Consider the following 23,458-nt stretch of genomic DNA (forward strand, 5'->3'; position numbering starts at 1 on the left):
AACACATTTTTTGTTACTAGAATCGTACACTACATCAGCATAGTCAAAAATAGGAAGAATAATTGATTGGTAGATACATTTCAAGCTATCCTTATTAAAACTGTGTCGAAGACGGCCCAAAAAACTTACGAGTTTGCTTACCTTTTCAGTCAAGTATTCAATATGTTTGTCCCATTTTAACTGCTGATCAATAACCACTCCAAGATATTTAGCACTTTCTTTCGATTGAATTAACTTTCCCTGTATACTTATTTGAAGTGGGGAACACTTATTTAACATAGTGCGGGATCCAATCAACAAACATTCTGTTTTATCAAAGTTTAAACTCAACTTATTAGAACAAATCCATTTATAAATATGGTTTAACTGTGTGTTCAGTATATCTTCGATATTTCTTACATTTTTATGGGAAAAATAAAGGACAGTATCATCTGCGTAAAGATGGATAGTACATCGATCGACATTTTCTATGATGTCGTTAATATATATAGTAAAGAGCAGTGGCCCTAAGATTGAGCCCTGAGGCACACCGTATTGTATATCTATTAAGTCAGAGACAGTAGAATTTATACAAGTACATATTTTACGGTTGTTCATATAACTTTTAAACCATGTAAGACTAGACTCTGACACTCCAAGAGATTTAAGTTTATCAAACAGAATATAATGGTTAACGGTGTCAAAGGCCTTACGGAGGTCTATGAAAACCACTCCAGTGTATAAACCATTGTCAAGAGCGTGAAGCCATTCATCAGTGACTCTTATAAGAGAAGTGATGGTTGAGTGCTTTTCTCTGAAGCCAGATTGATGTGAAGAAAGTAAATTGTTCACTTTTAAGTGATTAGCAAGTTGAATTTGAACAAGTTTTTCAATTATTTTGGAAGCCGATGAAAGAATCGCAATTGGCCGATAGTTAGAGGGATCTGTTTTTTCACCTGATTTATAAATCGGCACAACTTTGGCCTGTTTCCAACGTGAGGGCATTATCCCACTTGACAATGAGTTATTTATAATATGAGTCAGAGACGGTAATATTACTGGAGCAGACAATTTTAAGATATACATAGGAATTCCATCCGTGCCGATGGATTTCTTATTTTTCATACTAAATAATACTTTAAGAACTTCATTTTCAGAGACTGGCTTGAGAGAAAATGATTCAAAGTTTATGTTACCATGAGCACAAGAAGGAGGAACATGAGGTATACTAGCTGCTAATTCTTCACCTGTCTTTGCAAAATGGTTATTAAAATTTTCAGCCTTTAATTTGTCTTGAGATGTTTCAGAACATTCTGTCAGCATAGATTTGTTTTTAGGCATAACAGATTTAATAACATCCCATACATCAGAGGATGAGTTCGCAGAAGATAGTTTATCAGAGTAATATTTACGTTTACACTTTCTCACTTTAGACGTAATCATATTTCGAAGTTTTTTGTAACGGGTCCGTAATTGATCATATGATTTTTCTTTTGAATTCATTAAAGATACATTCTTTTCTTCAAGTATATCGAATTTCAATTTGTACATCTTGTTCTTCAATTTATCTCTATCTTTGATCAAATTACTTATCTCAGAACACATCCAAGGAGAGTGTCTAGACTTAACACGTTTGTGACAGATAGGCAAGTGATTATTCATAATATCTAAAAATCAATTCCTCCCAGATTTTAACTTTGTCATCTATTTCGTTGGCATCGTATACTCTGTGCCAGGGTTGAGATTTTAAGTGATCAATGAACAAACTAGAGTTAAAGTCTTTGGTTCTTCTGTAGCTTATTGTTCGTGGAATATATCTTTTGACATGTAAATTCCAGATCAAAAAGCAAAGGGAATGATCACTGATCTCAGTATGTATTATACCATATGATTTAACATTTTCCATTGAAATTGAGTGTGTGAGGGTGTGATGATGTGTGATGTGTGAGGGTGTGATGATGATTGAGCGTGTGAGGGTGTGATGATGATTGAGCATGTGTGGGTGTGATGATGATTGAGCATGTGAGGGTGTGATGATGATTGAGCATATGTGGGTGTTATGATGATTGAGCGTGTGTGGGTGTGATGATGATTGAGCGTGTGAGGGTGTGATGATGATTGAGTGTGTGTGGGATGTGATGATGATTGACATTGCCTGGGAATGTTGTGCTGATGGAGTGTGTGGGGTGTGTTATGATGACTGTGCGTGTTAGCTGTGCTATTGTCTTATTGTGTGTAGGGTGTGGTGGCGATTGATTGTGAATGGGATATAATGCCAAATGAGCATGTGTTGTTGTTATGCTGACCGAGCTTATAAATTATCATTTTAAGTGGTTTCATTCCCTCTTGTTTGGGTTTTTCATGTGAGCGTACTGATGTTTATTTAAAAAATGAAATATAAGAAACCTCATGAAAAAGGTATAGTTATGATGGTACTATTATAATGGAAATAAAAGATCACAACTTACTCTGGAGTTGCTTCCGTTTGTTGAAGTGGCGTTTGACCTGTAGCACCTTCCAGTTGTCCTACAAAAAATGGGAGAAAAGTGGATTATTACTTAACATTTCAATGAAATTTTGGGTTTATTTCCCCTTTATATTGAAAGATATGATATTGTACATACCAAAGTAGTCCTCCTTCGGAGTCCTTTTCCACCCACTCTCTCCCTCTCTTTCCGTATTATCTATTCTAAAATGGGCACTTTTCACAACAGATGTCTTTATACTTGCTGGAGTTAGGCGATTACTTGTAGAGCAATTAACCGATGCGATGAGAATGCCTACTGCAGTGATAAGTTAAGTCTTCCAATGGACATCGTTTATCAATTAAATATTATAGATTAGAATTAGACATAGGGCTAACAAAGCAGTTGATACCTATGTCGTGGGGCTGAAAGCTAGAGGATCTGCAGTGTGATGCAAACTTTAATACGCAAAAGGGGGGAGAGTTGTCCAGTTTTGGACACTGAAAATATACCCCAAAACATCTCTTTTTGCTCATTCTAATCATATGACAAACGATTCATCAATGATATAATGTTGTGAAACATCTGTACTTGTCCTCTCATAAAGAGAACACCTCACCTTGTGATAGACTCTATAAAAGTGAGAATATAAGTGAAATAAATACTAAAGTAATGAGGGAGTTGTACGTGTGTGACATCACAGATCTTGGTCGCATTGCCAATGGGAGGATCTACATGGCATTAGTGATCTCAATATTCAAATGCTCATAACTTTCTTATTATTCATTCAATCTTCCTCAAACTTTCAACAATATGTTTCTTTGATTTTTCTCTTTGATATGGATTCAGCTGGTTTCAAGGGTTTCATTCTCCTTTAATCACAAAAAATGGTCAAGAGGTAAGAAAGTTATGGTCTCTCGAAGCAATGCTTGTATTTCCATAATTTCATTAAATAAACGTGTTTTCACCGGTTTCCCACAGAAGCTATCGCACGGTTAACAAAAGGCTTAATGCATGGCTGATCGTCAACAAAACGGAGTGTCGAGTGAGTTTGAACGCTAGCCTGTAAAACCTATTTATTTTATGAAATTAATGAAATTCAAGCCTTATTTCAAATAACTAGAACTTTGTTATTTCTTGACCATTTTCTAAAATTGAGGTATCAAATTAAAGAGCAGATGTTGAACTTTTTGAAAATGTGGTTTTCTTTTTGAAACCCAGATACAGCCCGCCAAATAAATTTGTGGTATCCCCTCTTCAAATTGTTTTTGCTCACTCATGCGTGAATGAGAAATAATCTAAGTAATTTCAGATAAAAGTGGAGATTCTAAGCATTACAATGGTAGGTCATTTGTCTATTGTATATAGTGGAATAAAAATGAGAATCGAGCTTAGTCTTTTCTCCAGACCCAGTTAATTAAAACTGGTGGAATTAATGTCTTTGTTGTTGTTTTAACTTATACGGCGCGTATTGTGAATATATGCGCTAAGAGTAAATTGAGAATCAAGCATAGTCTTTTCTCCAACTAAAACCCTATAGTAATGCGTTCATATAGCCCAAAAGTGCAAAGCCTTTTTTTCCAGACCCGGTTAATTAAAAAATTATATTAGTCCAAAGTCTTTTTTCCAGACCTGGTTATTTCAAAAATTATAATATCAGTCTTAACTAAGATGTGATAATGATATTCCAGTGGAATAAAAATAAGAATCGAGCTTAGTCTTTTCTCCAGACCCAGTTAATTAAAACTGGTGGAATAGATATCTTTGTTGTTGTTTTAACTTATACGGCGGGTATTTTGAATATGTGCGCTAAAAGTAAATTGAGAATCAAGCGTAGTCTTTTCTTCAGACCCGGTTACTTAAAACTAAAAACTAAAACCCTTTAACCACAAATGTAATAATTTCACCCACAAATGTAATAATGACTTTACCAACAAATGTTATAAATTCGAAGGAATTTTTGGCGGATCTGTTCTAAACTAAAACCCTATAGTAATGCGTTCATATAGCGCAAAGTCACAGTCTTTTTTCTCCAGACCCGTTTATATAAAACATTTAAACAATCTTCCAAATAAAGATCCCAAAATTAATTCTTCTTAATGTTGAATAACAGACGTTTAGCGTAGTGTTTCCTACAGACCCAAATATTTAAAAAAGCAAATGAAAAATAATAAATAATAATAATGAAAAAAGACCCCACGATCTTATTAATGTTGAACAAAATGTATATATAACATAGTCTTTCCTCCAGACCCAGTTATAAAAAAATCAGTCAAAAACAAAACAACAACGACAAGAACAACAACAACAACCAAAAACAGACCCCGCAATCTTTTCAACATTGAATAGCATTGAAATTTGGTGTAGTCTTTGTTCCAGCCCCGGTTATTTCAAAATAGCAAATCATAAAGAACAATATTAACAAAGACCTCACAATCTCATTGATGTTGAATAACTTGACAATATAGCGTAGTCTTTCTTCAAGACCCAGTTATCTTAAAATAACAAATCATAAAAAAGATATATAATAATAATAAAACAAAGGCCCCACAATCTTATTGATATATAGCGTAGTCTTCCCTCCAGACCCACTTATTTCAAAATTACAAATAATTTTTTAAAGAGTCAACAAGTAACAAAGACCCCCACTATCTGATTAATGTTAAATAACATGTAAATATAGCGTAGTCTTTAATACAGACCCAGATCTTTCAAATAACAAATGAATAATAATGATAATAATAAATTAATAATAAAAAAAGCAAAGACCCAAAATCTTATTTATGTTGAATAACATGGAAATATAGCGTAGTCTTTCCTCCAGACCCAGTTATTTCAAAATAGTAAATTATAAGAAACAATAAAAACAAACAAGCAATATTAACAAAGACCCCACAATATAATTGATGTAGAATAACGTTGTTGTTGTTGTTGTTATCTTGGGTTTTAAGGCGTGTATCATTCAGATTTGAATATTTACGCCTATGATTTTTGTGGTACGCGTTATCACAGGGTTCTTATAGTTTGGAAGATGCTGGGGTCTAAGTTTTAAGATTAATGTTTCGCTTAATTTGTATTTTTAAGAGAACTGGATGTGGGGTAAAGACAACACTCTAAACCCAGGCATTTTAACTGGGTTTAATTTTGAAGATTGGTCTTAGCTTTGATTTTTTTTTATCAATATTTGTTCGTTGTTGGGTTTTATTGTTTTTTATTCTTGAAATAACTTTGTCTGGAGGAAAGTCTGCAATCGATCTTTATGTTATTCCACAGTAATTCGATTATTGGGTATTCGTTTTAGAATATTTGTAAAAACTATTTTATTTATTTCAAATAATAACCAAGTCTGGAGAAAGGATGTTTGCTTTACCCATGCATTATTACAATGTTTGTAGGGGTCTTAGTATTATTTTAAAAAAATGGGTGTAGGGTAAAGACATATTTTTTTTACTGGGTGTAACTTTTGAAGATTGGTCTTGGATTTGAAGTTTTTTTTTTCATTTTTTGAATAACCGGGTCTGGAGGAAAGAGTACGTTTTAAAACTCGTGTTATTCCACAAGAATAAGAACATGATAGGGTCTTACGTTAGAAGATTTTTTTATTATTTGTTTTTAATGATTAGGTCTGGAATAAAGACAATGCTCTAAACCTCTTTTTAAAACAGGTTCTTAGGTTGAAATATTGTTTGGTCTTAGATTGGGAGCTTTTTTATCATTATTTTATTATTACTATCAGCGTTATTTTGAAGAAAAGAAATAACTGGGTCTGGCTGAAAGACTACGCTATATGTCCATGTTATCCAGCATTAATAAGATTATGGGGTCTTTATACTGTTTTTGTTGTTGTTGTATTGTTATTTATAATTTTGGAAAAACAGGGTTTGGAGAAAAATCTATGCTCGATTTTCATTTTCATTCCACTGTAATGTCATTATGGTATCTTAGTTTGGACTAATATTATAACTTTTGAAATAACCGGGTCTGGAAAAAACACTTTGGACTTATATTATAATTTTTGAAACAACCGGGTATGGAAAAAAGACTTTGGACTTATATTATAATTTTTGAATTAACCGGGTCTGGAAAAAAGACTTTGCACTTTTGTTCTGTATGAACACATTACTATCGGGTTTTAGCTTTCAGTTTTAAGTAACCAGGTCTGGAAAAAGACTTTGGACTTATATCATGATTTTTTAAACAACCGGGTCTGGAAAAAAATACTTTGGACTAATATTATAATTTTTGAATTAACCGGGTCTGGAAAAAAGACTTTGCACTTTTGTTCTGTATGAACACATTACTATCGGGTTTTAGCTTTCAGTTTTAAGTAACCAGGTCTGGAAAAAGACTTTGGACTTATATCATGATTTTTTAAACAACCGGGTCTGGAAAAAAGACTTTGGACTAATATTATAATTTTTGAATTAACCGGGTCTGGAAAAAAGCATTTGCACTTTTTTGCTATATGATAGCATTACTATAGGGTTTTAGTTTTTAGTTTAAATAACTGGGTCTGGAGAAAAGACTACGCTTGGTTCTTAATTTTCTCTTAGCGCATATATTCACAATACGCGCCGTATAAGTTAAAACAACAACAAAGACATTTATTCCACCAGTTTTAATTAACTGGGTCTGGAGAAAAGACTAAGCTCGATTCTCATTTTTATTCCACTTGAATATCATTATCGTATCTTAGTTTGGACTTATATTATAATTTTTAAAATAACCGGGTCTGGAAAAAGACTTTGGACTAATATTATAATCTTTGAATTAAAGGACAAGTCCACCCTAACAATAAGTTGATTTGAATAAAAAGAGAAAAATCCAACAAGCATAGCACTGAAAATTTCATCAAAATCGGATGTGAAATAAGGAAGTTATGACATTTTAAAGTTTCGCTTAATTTCACAAAACAGTAATATGCACATCCCGGCTGGTATGCAAATGAGGGAACTGATGACATTACTCACTCAATATTTCTTTTGTATTTTATTATATGAAATATGAAATATTCTAATTTTCTCCTCATTGTCAAGTGATACAACGATTGATTCCTCTCTGAACATGTGGAATTAGCATTGTTTAATACTATGTGGTTCAGTCAAGTTGGTCCTTATTGTCAAATCTATAAAAAATGAAATATTGTATAATTCAAACAATAAAAAACAAAAGAAATAGTGAGTGATGGACATCATCGACTGACTCACCTAATTGTGCATATCACTGTTTTGTGAAAAATAAGCGAAACTTTAAAATGTCATAACTTTCTTATTTTACATCCGATTTTGATGAAATTTTCAGCACTATGCTAGTTTGATTTTTCTCTCTTTATTCAAGTCAAAATTTTCCTGGGGTGGACTTGACCTTTAACCGGGTCTGGAAAAAAGCATTTGCACTTTTGTGCTATATGATAGCATTACTATAGGGTTTTAGTTTTTAGTTTAAATAACTGGGTCTGGAGAAAAGACTACGCTTGGTTCTTAATGTTCTCTTAGCGCATATATTCACAATACGCGCCGTATAAGTTAAAACAACAACAAAGACATTTATTCCACCAGTTTTAATTAACTGGGTCTGGAGAAAAGACTAAGCTCGATTCTCATTTTTATTCCACTGGAATATCATTATCGTATCTTAGTTTGGACTTATAATTTATTATAATTTGTAAAATAACCGGGTGTGGAAAAAGACTTTGGACTAATATTATAATCTTTGAATTAACCGGGTCTGGAAAAAAGTATTTGCACTTTTGTGCTATTGTTACGTTACCTGTCATGGACAAACTCCCACGTAAACCTCCTGAATCCTGTTCTCCATTCAGACACTCATGAACTAGAAAACAAGCCACGCCGTGTCAAATCGTTTAAAAACAGTTTATTTACAAATATACCCATGACGATTCCGACTCACAGGTCCGTTGTTCACATAGAGATATATACTTTCACTAGTCTCTACTCCAGACTTAAACTTGTATTATTATCTCGTCACACTCCCTTCCATAAAAACATGCTTAAAATTTTTCAAAGAAATTGCAATAAGTATGTTCGCAACTCGAATTTTGCTTGTTAATATAAACGAACATTATCACAATGAATATAGCGCTTAACCAACACAGTTAATGCATTAAAACGTATCGAAATCCCTTTTTTTAATTTCACGCTCTTTGTGCAGCAATTTTGCATACTTTGGCAAAAGATAAGCATAATATAAAACAAAGTATATATGAAATGAGTAAAACAGACGTGTATTGATAGCGCATGCATGTAGTAAAACGTATTCATCAAAAGGTACACGCATGTTCTGAAATACATGTATGTTCGTAATAAACATAGTCATAAGAAATTTCACATGAATAATCAACATAGAAATACATGATATTACTTCCAAGTGTTATGAGAAAAGCAATATAAAAAGCATTGCTTCACTGAGTCCAAAAGTCAATAATATGAAAAATCATTCAAGATTTAAGTTCAAACTTCTGATTTCCAATATCTTCTTCCAATTATAGTTTCAGTTCAACGAAGTTCAACATCATCGCTTCAGTTAGGGTTCATTGAATGTTCATGAAGATTCACAGTAGGTTCAGATTACTTGATCGAAGATATAGTGTAAACATGAGCACAGTTGGCATCCAGAAAAAACACAAGTTCAGTTCACTTTCAAATCAAACATGGTAGAGAGTCCATTCCGGAGTATCCATTAAGTTGAGATGACAAGTAAGCATTTAGGTATAAATTCACATGATGATATAAGTTTCAAGTTCAACAGTTCACAGAAAGTGCAGTTTCCAAATTTCACCTTGATTATACACAATATCAAACGTTCACAGTTCAAATGTCACGATGGATTAAATTCTTTTAAAAATAGTGTCACATCCCCTAGTCATGTATCTACCTTCTCCAAAGTACTGCCATAACATTTTATGTATAATCTCTGTGAAATCCAAACAAACGAAATTTCTACATTAAATATCAACATAACCGAATGCAACGTGTTTATGTGTTCTTTATTTGACGGAGCAGCTTGCAATTAAACAAAAAAGTCATTTTACGAGGCAAAGGTCAATGGCCGTACGCAGATATGTTTTCCGGGAGGGAGGGGCAAGATGCGTAAACATTTTCAAAGAAAGTCGGGAGCGAGGGATTAAAACAACCGAGCTTTTCGGGTTGGTGGCACTTCTGCATTTCGTATAGTGAAATTGAATTTCGTTCACATTTTTGGTGAAATTTTAGATTTTCAGTATAAGGTATAAGTTTCTGGTGGCAACTGCCCGATGCACCCCCCCCCCCCCCCTGTAGCGTATGGCATTGAATATGTCTATATCTGAGACATCGTTAAAATGCAGTTCTTGCGTTATCAATTTTTATGTATCTTCTAACAATTCATTCAATTCAATTACAAATGGTCTTTATTGTGATTATGAAATATGATTATAGCTGCCGCACATGAAAAAAGAGCTGAAGATGAAAAATTTATGTTTACAGCTTTCTACAGGCACAATAAAATGACACAGTAAAAACAAAAAAAAAACAATATTAAAACCGCACATTTAAAAAGTTAATCAAATTTAGGAAAAATAAATGAATATAACATGGTATGAATCGTACATTTAAACAAAGAGACGACTTGAATGAGAGGAGACTGGCATTTTGTACACAATATTTATAATGAAAAAAGTGACTGTATGAGTGGAGGGGTGACCATAGTCAATTGCCTTTTCTAGTAAAAGTATGTCAACCGGAAAAGGCAGTTGACTATTTTCAAATCTTGTCTTCTTGTTTGAAATTGTTGATGTTTTTAGAACTAAGAAATATGTTGGTAAATTTTTTTTTGCGAAGTAACCATGTCTTACACAAAGGATGAATTGATTTTTTGGGGGCAATTTTTTTTTTACCCCTTGCCAATCTTCTCTCTTCAAGTGTTGGTTAATACATATTTGACATGCATTTGTGTATATATCATAATGCCTAAGATAATTTTAGAAATTCTTTAAGCAATATTATTTTATTTTGTTGTATTAAAGACTGCTATGAAAGACTGGAGCACAATATTCTAGAATATATAACCTATACATGTATATATTTTCACTTAATCCCTCTTAGGGAAATCGAATTTAATTGACGTATGGTGGTTTTATATCATTATCAAAAAACAAGATTATATATCAATGTATTATTAATATCATTATTTTAAAACAAGAACATGAGGTAATTTGTAAATAACAGAGAAATATACATGAAAAATATGTAAAATAATAATACAAAGCTGAAAATGACTTGTTGCTGTATAAAAAAAAAGCAGATTGAGTAAAGAAAATACTAAGCCTTATGTACATCTTAATCTTAAAATGTATTCTGAAATATTCATAATGGATAATCCATAATGCAACAAGTTACTTCTTCATGTAATAAGTTTTACTCACATGCGTAACGTATGGAAGCATGTTTATTACATATTTCAGACACAGCATCCAATGCACGCATAATATAAATTATACCGAAACATCTTAAACAAACCAAACATCTTTATTTATGTGAAAGAATTTCATTTCAACAGCTGCAAGTTATAAAAAAATAGAACCCCTTTGTCATTTCTTGGATAGAACATTTAGTTCTTTAAATGATGGTGGGGGGGGGGTCGCAGGCAATGAATTCTGAACAATCTCAACGTGCATACATGTGACTCTGGATAAGGCATTGCAATGGAGTCAAATTGACACTGAGGACCCCTCCGTAGACCAGCAACACCATGATTGATACTGCTGAGCCCGGCTATCCTCCCATCTTTATTTGTCAATTTCACATGTATCATTTAGTAACTATTTTTATTTGTTTTTAACGATGAAATGAAATCAATTTAAAAACAGGTGGATAAATTGATTTGAAAAAGATTTGAAGTTTTACTATATATTATAACACTAACACTAAGTTTCAGGGCTTGCCTCTCATACAAGCATGCAGCTTTTCTGGGATTTTTGGACAAAGGCAGTTCGATCTATTGAGCAAAGTTTGAATTTGTTCTGTTTTCTATTTTGTTATTAATTTTCATGATTGACATGCTTTGTGGTATATTTCACTATGTACATAAAAATCAATAAATACAGTACAAAATATTAAATATGACAACTTTCAATGCCTCTCTGCGTAGTACTTTTGATAACAAGTCGTTTATATCAATAACGATATATTATTACTTTTATCGAATTTAGTACATATCCAAATCAGATAATAATAACAAATTTATATTTATTAATTCAAATACAGTACATAAATCATGAATTAATGAGATTCCAAGAATTTCGTTAACATAATCAAATACATGTAAATAAACTTAAGCTCAGATTTTATCAATGAACTGCATTGACCCTATGATACAATACATCAAATGCAAATAAAAACCTTTCAATCAGCTGCGTCAATTAAAACATGCCTGCCCTTACACACACGCACTCACATACCTTCACATACCCCTACTCCCATAAACACAACGAATCAATATCATTTGATCTTACACACACAGACACACGCTCATCCGTGTACGTTCGCAAAGGCAGTTCGACCATTTGATAAAGTTCAAATTTGTTCTCTTTTCTATTTTTTTTATCAATTTTCATGATTGGCATCCTTTGTGATATATTTCACTATGTACAGAAAATCAATAAATACAGTACAAAATATATATTACGACAACTTGCAATGCCTCTCTGCGTATCAAATTTTAGTACATATCCAAATAAGAAAATAATTAAAAATGTGTATTTCATCATTTTGAAATACAGTGCATAAATCATGAATTAATGAGTTTCCAAGAATTTCGTTAACATATTAAACCAAATACATATTAAAAAACTTCAGATCAGATTATTTCAATGAACTGCATTGACTCTATGATACAATATTCATAAAATGCAAATAAACACCTTGCAATCAGCTGCGTCAATTACACACACACTTACCCGCACACACACTCACACACACATACTCCCATAAACACAACGAATCAATAACATTTGATCTTACACACACAGACACATCCTCATCCGTGCATGTTCGCACACTCCTTCTCAGCTACAAACGTCATATTAAACTCATCTTGTTTATCTTTCTCTCATTCTATCTGTTTCTTTCCCTATGATAGTAAGCAAATGAGCAAGATATTCCTGCACAATCTCGTGAATTGCGAGACTTCAAATCTCAAATAATTTAACCACTTTTTACTCTCATAATATTGATTATTCTTGTACCATAGGACAGGGTAAATGTTACTCTTTTATATTGGTCGTTTCTTTTGAATAAAATAATTTGATAAGTGAATTTCAGGCCTGAATAGATGCCTCAAACGGAATTTTCTTCTTCTGTATGTGGCACCTCTTAGATGGGTCAGCACCCAACTTTTTCCATCAAGATACGAGAGGAAATTTCTGGAATTTCTGAGTAGCATAAAATCCAGAGTTCTGATTGGGTGAATAATGTTTTTAAAACAACAGGCGCGGGTAATTCGAAGAGGTAACCACATTGTGCGTGTGACCTTGCAGATGACCAGTGTGGAAACGTTGGAATTTGCGTGGGTGTGTGGTCTCTTTGACAAATCGGAGTGAAGTATTCTTGTTTAATAAGCTGCTAAATGTACTTGGCCTATGAAAAGCTGGCTGGTGACCCATCTAAAATACTTCTTCTTATAAAACTAATATCATATTAAAGCTAAGATCTTCAGCTTTATCATAATCTAAAGATCATTCTGGCTCAAACAGAAATTAAGTGTAAAACAACAACTTGAAATAATTAAAATAATGCATGAAAATAATGCAAACACCCTCTAATCATGAATATCACTAGGATAAAAGAAGCTACTTTTTGAGGACCTGCCAACTGACTGCCTCTATCTAATCCTCCATTGAACAACATAGTTCATAGTTCACAAAAATCATGAGGTCCATTCAATCATTCACCAAATAGTTCATCAGCGAGACGGATTTCACCAGCCTCTTCTAGAGCAGTCTGCAAGGCTTTCAGCTCTGTATTCTTTGTTTGCTTTTTTCTCCACTTACGGAGCATTGAAAGAGTTCCCATGCACGACACGCCTGTCTCTTTCTTGTTCTCCTCAACATAACGGTCGATATCCTCTGGTCCAAAGCCAAGAGCCTTTCCCAAATCATGTATATCTTGACGTGAGGCAACCTTTTCTGCAACGGTTTCTAGAATGTCATCAAAGTCCCTCTCTCGAGCTGGATTGATCCTAGATTGTTGATTTGATAAATTATTACAAAGTGTAAACCTTTTAACACTGCTGATTTCCACTATTACTGCCATTAATCTCCCAGATTATCTCTAATCAGATTATTCTACGCTTTTTTCACTTCTTAACAATCACGTCCACCCCTGAAAAACATTGATTTGAATCAACAGAGCTAAGTGAAATGCAAATTAGAGAGTCGATGATGTCCCCCACTCACTCTTTCATTTGTTTGTTATTGTTTGAATTATACAATATTTCAAATTTTACTGATTTAAAGGACCAACTTGACTGAACCACAAAATGTTGAAACAACATGTTAATGGAGGAGCAACGCTTTGTTTCACATAATAATAAGGTGAACATGAAATAGTGAGTGGGTGACGCCATCATCATTTGGATACTGACAAGGATGTGCATTTCCGGCGCAAAATCAGGCGCAATTTTAAATGTCGTGATTTTGAGCGTTATGCCTATTGGTTTTGCATTTTTTTATTCAAATTAGTCCAGGATAGAAGAGGCATAACCTTGTTTTTTCATATATACAATATTTTTTGATGGTTTCTTGTCAATTCGAGGGCGCTGATTACGAATCTGAATGATGCCACTCGTGTAACCTTCAGCATTTTCCGCAAATTGGCAAAATCCAATATGGCCGCCAAAATATGCAAATTACCCATGAAAATCATAAAATTGTCTGCACATTGGCTGTGAAATGCATGAAATTGTGTGGCAGGAGTGAAATACTCTCTGAAAATATAATTTTTGACAAAATATTTATTTTCCTGATATTCAAAATGGCCGCCATAGGCCCTTGTATACTCTATTGTGTACAGTATGAATAGGGAAAACTAATTTTCACAAGAATGAGCACTAAACTGCAAAAAAATCGCGATGTATGAACGAAGTAATATATGCAAATCACCATTACTAACGAGATATATCATTTATTATGTCATATAAGGGAACATTGCTCTATTTTGATATCTAAAATAGCCGCCACTGGCCCAAACAGTAATGACAAGAAACCATAAAAAATATTGTATATATAAAAAAACAAGGTTTGGTCAATTTTCTATGGGACCTATCCTGGACTAAATCAACTCTTTCACAGGCTGAACTTGTCCTTTAAGTGCGTCACGCACGTTTCACGTTTCTACCCTCAAAATGAATATTTCGTTCTTTTTATGTCCTGCTGTCTTGGATATTGTTCGTGTTTTTAATTCAACAGGGGATTAATAAGAGCAAACCAATATATGTATCTTTCAGAAGCTATCAATTACTTAATTTGTATTATTTTCCCCTTTTTTTCCCCTTTTCAACAACTTATTGAGATTATAAAAGCTCCCATCCATCTTTCTGAAAAGTAATACCAAAGGTACTCTTTTCTGCGTAAATCAATTGGCAATGTTAGCAATTATTAGACGTATTTTAATGATTAAAACGTACCGTAAGGTTTCATCTGATGTCTGCTGCGCCGGTAAACTTGTTGCACCGTGTTGTACTCCTACTAAAAAAATCAGAAAAAGTAATTTCGATAACTTTGATTCTCTCATGTGCATAATCATATTTTTTCAAATTCTAAGAAGGGATTGAAGAGAAAGAAAACGAAACATAAAAAAAACATATCCATTCAAACCAAGTGTGAACATTTGCTTGTGAAACAATAGGTTTCGTCTCGTTTAAATCATATATCTTTATTCACTTCTAAAATAAGTTACTTATGTCTTAATGAACGGATTAATTGGGAATAAAATTTACCATTCAAAGTCAACATGAATATGGGTTATTATAACAAGTGACTAGATGACATTATGCATTAGTTCAAAATATCAATTTTGATATCAAACACGATGTGGGATTTATTTCGTATCTTCCATTTTAAATTTCTAATTCATTTCATATATCTAAAGAATAATAGTTGAATAAACAAATGACGTAATTATTTAGATCTAAATTCATGTTGATCTAAATTCATGTTGGTACTCCTGGAGCTCTCAATAATGCACTGGTTAAACTCCAGAATTGTATATCAGATATAAGACAGTGGATGATAGTGAATAAGCTAAAATTAAATGACAAAAAAAATGAATTTTTTGTTGCGGCCTCTACTTATAACTTGCGCAATCTTCCAAATGTTCAACTTGATGTTCATGGTACACTCTTTAGACCATCAGAAAAAATAAGAAACCTTGGTGTCATATTTGATTCCCGCATGTCAATGTCGTACCATATCTCTCATATCTGTAGCACAGTCACTTTTTATTTAAGGAACATTTCTAGAATCAGAAGGTTCATTGACCAGTCTGCCTGTCACAATGCTGTTCGTTCATTGGTTCTGTCTCGTATTGATTATTGCAATGGGCTCCTTTCTACAATTCCCATTAATCAATTAATTCGTATTCAACGACTACAAAATTGGGCAGCACGATTAATTTTACAGGTTTCCCGAGATCATCCTTCCCAACCACTCTTTAATTCTCTTCACTGGCTTCCTTTTAAACAGAGAATTACGTTCAAATTACTCTTGATTGTCTACAAAACACTGAATAAACAGGCTCCACAGTATTTAAGTAACTGCTTGAATCTGTATACACCAACGAGAGCACTTAGGTCGGCCAGTGATCACCTTCGCCTCACATATTCATTAACTCGTACATTAGCTGGTGACAGAACTTTGACAGTGTCGGCTTCAAAATCCTGGAACGACCTTGTTACACCCACAAATGTAATAATCGCCCACAAATGTAATAACGCCCACAAATGTAATAACACTTTACCCACAAATGTAATAACGCCCACAAATGTAATAACACTTTACCCACAAATGTAATAATTTCACCCACAAATGTAATAATGCACTTTACCCACAAATGTAATAATTTTTGATCGCCCACAAATGTAATAATGACTTTACCCACAAATGTAATAAATTTGAAGGGATTTTTTGCGAATCCGTTCTGAACTAAAATCATATAGTAATGCGTTCATATAGCACAAAAGTGCAAAGTCTTTTTTCCAGACCCGGTTGATAAAACATATACAAGTCTAAAGTCTTTTTCCAGACCCGGTTGTTTCAAAATTATAATATACGTCCAAAGTCTTTTTTCCAGACCCGATTAATTAAAAAATTATAATGCAAGTCTTAAGTCATTTTTTCAGACCCGGTTGTTTAAAAAGTTGTAATATAAGTCCAAAGTCTTTTTTCCAGACCCAGTTGTTTCAAAAGTTATAATATACGTCCAAAGGCTTTTTCCAGACCCGGTTAATTCAAAAATTATAATGCTAGTCCAAAGTCTTTTTTTTTCAGACCCGATCAGTCAAAAATTAAAATATACGTCCAAAGTCTTTTTTTCAGACCCGGTTGTTTCAAAAATTATAATATATGTCCAAAGTCTCTTTTCCAGACCCGGTTAATTAAAAAATTATAATATACGTCCAAAGGCTTTTTCCAGACCCGGTTAATTAAAAAATTATAATGCTAGTCCAAAGTCTTTTTTTTCAGACCCGATCAGTCAAAAATTATAATATACGTCCAAAGTCTTTTTTTCAGACCCGGTTATTTCAAAAATTATAATATACGGCCAAAGTCTTTTTTCCAGACCCGGTTGTTTAAAAAATTATGATATAAGTCCAAAGTCTTTTTTTCAGACCCGGTTGTTTCAAAAATTGTAATATAAGTCCAAAGTCTTTTTTCCAGACCCGGTTGTTTTAAAAATTATAATATACGTCCAAAGACTCTTTTCCAGACCCAGTTAATTCAAAAATTATAATATACGGCCAAAGTCTTTTTCTTCAAACCAGGTTAATTAAAAAATTATAATATATGTCCAAAGTCTTTATTCCAGACCCGGTTAATTCAAAAATTATAATGCAAGTCCAAAGTCTTTTTTTCAGACCCGGTTGTTTACAAAATTATGATATATGTCCAAAGTCTCTTTTCCAGACCCGGTTAATTAAAAAATTATAATATACGTCCAAAGGCTTTTTCCAGACCCGGTTAATTCAAAAATTATTATATAAGTCCAAACTAAGATACGATAATGATATTCTAGTGGAATAAAAATGAGAATCGAGCTTAGTCTTTTCTCCAGACCCAGTTAATTAAAACTGGTCGAAAAGTAACAAAGACCCCAACTTTCTTATTAATGTTTAATATAATGGAAATATAGCGTAGTCTTTCATTCAGACCCAGATCTTTCATATAACAAATGAATAATAATAATAATAAATTAGTAATAATAAAAAAAGCAAACAAAGACCCACGATCATATTTGTTGAATAACATGGAAATATAGCGTAGTCTTTCCTCCAGACCCAGATCTTTCAAATAAGAAATGATGAATAATAATAATAAATTAGTAATAATAAAAAAAAGCAAGCAAAGCCCCAAGGTCCTCTTTATGTTGAAAAACATGGAAATATAGCCTAGTCTTTCCTCCAGACCCAGTTATAAAAGTCATTTAAAACACAACAACAACAACAACAAAACAAAGACCCCGCAATCTTATCAACATTGAATAACATGGAAATAGAGTGTAGTCTTTCCTCCAGACCCAATTATTTCAAAATAACCAAAATCATTAAAAAAGAATAACAGAATATAAGGCCCAACTATCCTTCAATCTAAGAACCTTCAATAAATAAAGTTTAGAGAGTTTTCTTTATTCCAGACCTTGTCATTTTAAAAAATAAGATAAATGATATCCTCATAACTAAGACTCAATTATATTCTTGTGCCTGTTCAACATGAATAAGATGATTGGGGGAGTATTTCATCAACATTTATGTCCGACAAGTTGTCATATCTGACAAATGTCCCTGATGTTGATTGGTTAAGAAGCAGTGCTACCATGATAAAACGTCAGACAACTCCTTTCATGAAATGCTCCCCGGTCTCTAAGTTTTGATGTTGTTTTTTTATTATAAATTTCTTTGCCTGGAAGAAAAAGTGAATGTTTAATTACTTTATTCATTACAGGATGTTAGGTTGGAAGAGGGTTAAATGTTTTTTTTTTTTTTTTTTTTTTTTTTTTTAATAAACTGGTCTGGTCAAATTAAGTATGCATTATCACAAGGGTTTAATAGTTTGGAAGGTGCTGGGGTCTAAGTTTTAAGATTAATGTTTCGCTTAATTTATATTTTTAAGAGAACTGCGTGAGGGGTAAACACAACACTCCAAGCCCAAGCATTTTAAGTGGGTTAAATTTTTAAGATTGGTCTAAGCTGTGATTTTTTTCAATATTTGTTTATCTTTAAAATAACCGGGTCTAGACGAAAGACTAAGCATAATACTCGTCTTATTCCACAAGAATAAGAATATGACAAAGTCTTTTGTTTTTAAGATTGTTTAAGTCATTTTTAAATTACTGGGTCTGGAATAAAGACAACGCTCTAAACATGTGCTTTTCTACATGCATGGTCTTAATTTGGAGGATTGTTGGTTCTCAGATTCGTTGTTGGGGGTTGGGTTTTATTGATTTTTATTCTTGAAAATAATTGTGTCTGGAGGAAAGTCGATCTTCGACAATCGGTCTCCATGTTATTCCACAGTAATTAGATTATTGGGTATTCGTTTTAGAATATTTGTAAAAACTATTTTTTTTTATAAATAATAACCAAGTCTGGAGAAAGGATGTTTGCTTTACCCATGCATTATTACAATGTTTTGTAGGGGTCGTAGTCATGGGAGGAAATCCCAGGGGGACAGGGGGGACGTGTCCCCCCTACTCAAAATAGTAGGGGGACATTTGATAGTGACACTATCAAATGTCCCCCTACTATTTCTGGTCTGTTATGATGGTAAGAAATTCATCATTCAAAATCGAAATAAAACATGTATTTTAGGACGAGATGACCTTACTTCCGGGTGATAGCCTTTTTTTTTTGCTAGTCAAATTTTCCAGACCCTTGTCCCCCTACCTTTTGGGAGAGATTTCCGCCCCTGGTCGTAGTATTATTAACAAAAAACTGGGTGTGGGGTAAAGACATATTTTTTTACTGGGTGAAACTTTGGAAAATTGGTCTTAGATTTGAAGTTTTTTAATTCATTTTTTTAATAGCCGGGTCTGGAGGAAAGAGTACACTTGATTCTCAATTTACCCTTAGCGCATATGTTCACAATATACGCCGTATAAGTTGAAATAACAACAAGGACATTAATTCTACTAGTTTTAATTAACTGGGTCTGGAGAAAAGACTAAGCTCGATTCTCATTTTTATTCCACTGGAATATCATTATCGTATCTTAGTATGGACTTATATTATAATTTTTGAAATAACCGGGTCTGGAAAAAGACTTTGGACTTATATTATTATTATTGGACTTATATTATTTCCTTCAGCAAGAAACTTATCCACTGTGTGCTGCACTCAACCCAGGTGAGGTAAATGGGTACCGGTAGGAAGTAATTCCTTAAAAAGCTGTGTGCGCAATGAACGCCTAGCTTAGCCGGGTAATAGAGGAGCGCCTTGAGCACCTAACAAGGTGGATATGTGCGCAATATAAATAACCTATATTATTATATTATTATTAAGATTTTTGAAACAACTGGGTCTGGAAAAAAGACTTTGGATTTAATATTATAATTTTTTAAACAACCGGGTCTGGAAAAAAGACTTTGGACTTATATTATAATTTTTTAAACAACCAAGTCTGAAAAAAGACTTTGGACTTGCATTATAATCTTTGAATTAACCGGGTCTGGAAAAAAGACTTTGGCCGTATATTATAATTTTTGAAACAACCGGGTCTGAAAAAAAGACTTTGGACTTATATTATAATTCATTAAAACAACCGGGTCTGAAAAAAAGACTTTGGACACATCTTATAATTTTCTAACAACCGGGACTGGAAAAAAGACTTTGGACTTATATTATATTTTTTTTAAACAACCAAGTCTGAAAAAAGACTTTGGACTTGCATTATAATTTTTGAATTAACCGGGTCTGGAAAAAAGACTTTGGCCGTATATTATAATTTTTGAAACAACCGGGTCTGAAAAAAAGACTTTGGACATATATTACAATTCATTGAAACAACCGGGTCTGAAAAAAAGATTTTGGACACATCTTTTAATTTTCTAACAACCGGGACTGGAAAAGAGACTTTGGACTTATATTGTAATTTTTTAATTATCCGGGTCTGGAAAAAAGACTTTGCACTTTTGTGCTCTATGAACGCATTGCTTTAGGGTTTAGTTTTTAGTTTTAAGCAACCGTGTCTGGAGAAAAGACTACGCTTGATTCTCAATTTACTCCTAGCGCATATAGTTACAATATACGCCGTATAAGTTGAAACAACAACAAAGACATTAATTCCAGCAATTTTAATTAACTGGGTCTGGAGAAAAGACTAACCTAGATTCTCATTTTTATTCCACTGGAATATCATTATCATATCTTAGTTTGGACTAATATTATAATGTTTGAAATAACCGGGTCTGGAAAAAAAGACTTTGGACTTATGTTATAATTTTTTAATTAACCGGGTCTGGAAAAAAGACTTTGCACTTTTGTTCTATATGAACGCATTACTATAGGGTTTAAGTCTTTAGTTTTAGATAACCGGGTCTGGAGAAAAGACTACGCTTGATTCTTAATTTACTCTTAACGCATATATTCACCATACGCGCCGCCGTATAAGTTAAAACAACAACAAAGACATTAATTCCAGCAATTTTAATTAACTGGGTCTGGAGAAAAGACTTACCTAGATTCTCATTTTTATTCAACTGGAATATCATTATCATATCTTAGTTTGGACTTATATTATAATTTTTGAAACAACCGGGTCTGAAAAAAGACTAGACTTAAATTGTAATTTTTGAATTAACCGGGTCTGGAAAAAAGACTTTGGACTTATATTATAATGTTTGAATTAACCGGGTCTGGAAAAAAGACTTTGCACTTTTGTGCTATATGAACGCATTACTATAGGATTTTAGTTTAGAACGGATTCGCCAAAAATCCCTTCAAATTTATTACATTTGTGGGTAAAGTCATTATTACATTTGTGGGCGATCAAAAATTATTACATTTGTGGGTAAAGTGCATTATTACATTTGTGGGTGAAATTATTACATTTGTGGGTAAAGTGTTATTACATTTGTGGGCGTTATTACATTTGTGGGTAAAGTGTTATTACATTTGTGGGCGTTATTACATTTGTGGGCGTTATTACATTTGTGGGTGCAACAGACCTGCCACTAATAATTAGACAGTCTCCAACATTAGCAATTTTCAAAAAGTCATTAAAAACTCATCTCTTTCGTACTTTGTAGTTTTTTAAAATATTACATTTAATTAATTCATTGTAAGCGCTTTGGGCCTAATGGGAAAAGCGCAGTACAAATAATATGTAATAATAATAATAATACTACAAAATCTCAAAAAGGCATTAAATAAAGACTTGGGTTTTTTAATATTTTGAATACACTTGTCTTATCAAGAATATACATAACAATGGACAGACGACAACATTAAAGCTAAAGGAAAGATTAAATTAAAACAAGTGGAATGCCTCTGGCCGTCTCACCTGCATCACGCGATTCAATATAGCAGCAGTGCTGATTTTGAAAACTACTATAATTCGCACAAGATGTTCAGTGATACTTGGTTACTCTTATTTCCACGTTTTATGAACTAGACCAATACACTTATAGAGATATGATGGCAATTCAACAAATACCCTCAACATGGCCAAAGTTCTTTGACCTTACATGACCTTTGACCTTGATCATGTGACCTGAAACTCGCACAGGATGTTCAGTGATACTTGATTAGTCTTATGTCCAAGTTTCAAGAGTCAGATCCATCAACTTTCAAAGTTATGATAATAATTCAACAGATACCCCCATTATGGCCAAAGTTCATTGACCTTTGACCTTGGTCATGTGACCTAAAATGTGCACAGGATGTTCAGTGATACTTGATTACTCTTATGTCCAAGTTTTATGAACTAGACCAACACACTTTCAAAGTTATGATAATAATTCAACAGATACCCCCATTATGGCCAAAGTTCATTGACCTTTGACCTTGGTCATGTGACCTAAAATGTGCACAGGATGTTCAGTGATACTTGATTACTCTTATGTCCAAGTTTTATGAACTAGACCAACACACTTTCAAATTTATGGCTGTAATTCAACAGATACCCCCAGTTCGGCCAAAGTTCATTGACCCTAAAAATGACCTTTGACCTTGGTCATGTGACGTGAAACTCATGCAGAATGTTCAATGATACTCGATTAACCGTATGTATAAGTTTCATGAACTAGGTCCATATATTTTCTAAGTTATGATGACATTTCAAAAACTTAACCTTAGGTTAAGATTTTGATGTTGATTCCCCCAACATGGTCTAAGTTCATTAACCCTAAATGACCTTTGACTTTGGTCATGTGACATGAAACTCAGGCAGGATGTTTAGTAATACTTGATTAACCTTATGGCCAAGTTTCATGAACTAGGTCTATATACCTTTTAAGTTATGCTGTCATTTCAAAAACTTAACCTCAGGTTAAGATTTGGTGTTGACGCCGCCGCCGCCGTCGGAAAAGCGGCGCCTATAGTCTCACTCTGCTATGCAGGTGAGACAAAAAATGAAGCGTAAAGGTTTCTGATCTGTAATTGGTTTTCATTAATTCATTGCCCCGTAATACAAACATGACAAAGGTTGGCGATTAATTGTTGCTTTAAAAGAATAGTTCTGATTAGTTCCTCTTCAGTCTACTGAACAAAATGCGCATGCAATGATGATCGTGATAGGTCATTCCATT

The 23,458-nt window shown here is 33.2% G+C and overlaps 1 protein-coding gene across 1 annotated transcript in view; it reads right to left on the bottom strand.

The window, feature by feature from the left end:
• The window catches only part of LOC135158111 (uncharacterized), a 49,009-nt gene that overhangs the window by 3,722 nt on the left and 21,829 nt on the right, over nucleotides 1-23,458 (bottom strand). The window contains exons 7-9 of the mRNA XM_064115408.1: nucleotides 15,126-15,183; nucleotides 13,492-13,679; nucleotides 2,448-2,505 (exon numbers count right to left, since the gene is read on the bottom strand). Of these exons, the coding sequence (XP_063971478.1) occupies nucleotides 2,448-2,505; nucleotides 13,492-13,679; nucleotides 15,126-15,183 (304 nt within the window). The remainder of the gene's footprint in view (nucleotides 1-2,447; nucleotides 2,506-13,491; nucleotides 13,680-15,125; nucleotides 15,184-23,458) is intronic.

This window comes from Lytechinus pictus, unplaced genomic scaffold (genome assembly GCF_037042905.1).
Source record: "Lytechinus pictus isolate F3 Inbred unplaced genomic scaffold, Lp3.0 scaffold_37, whole genome shotgun sequence".
NCBI lineage: Eukaryota > Metazoa > Echinodermata > Echinoidea > Temnopleuroida > Toxopneustidae > Lytechinus > Lytechinus pictus.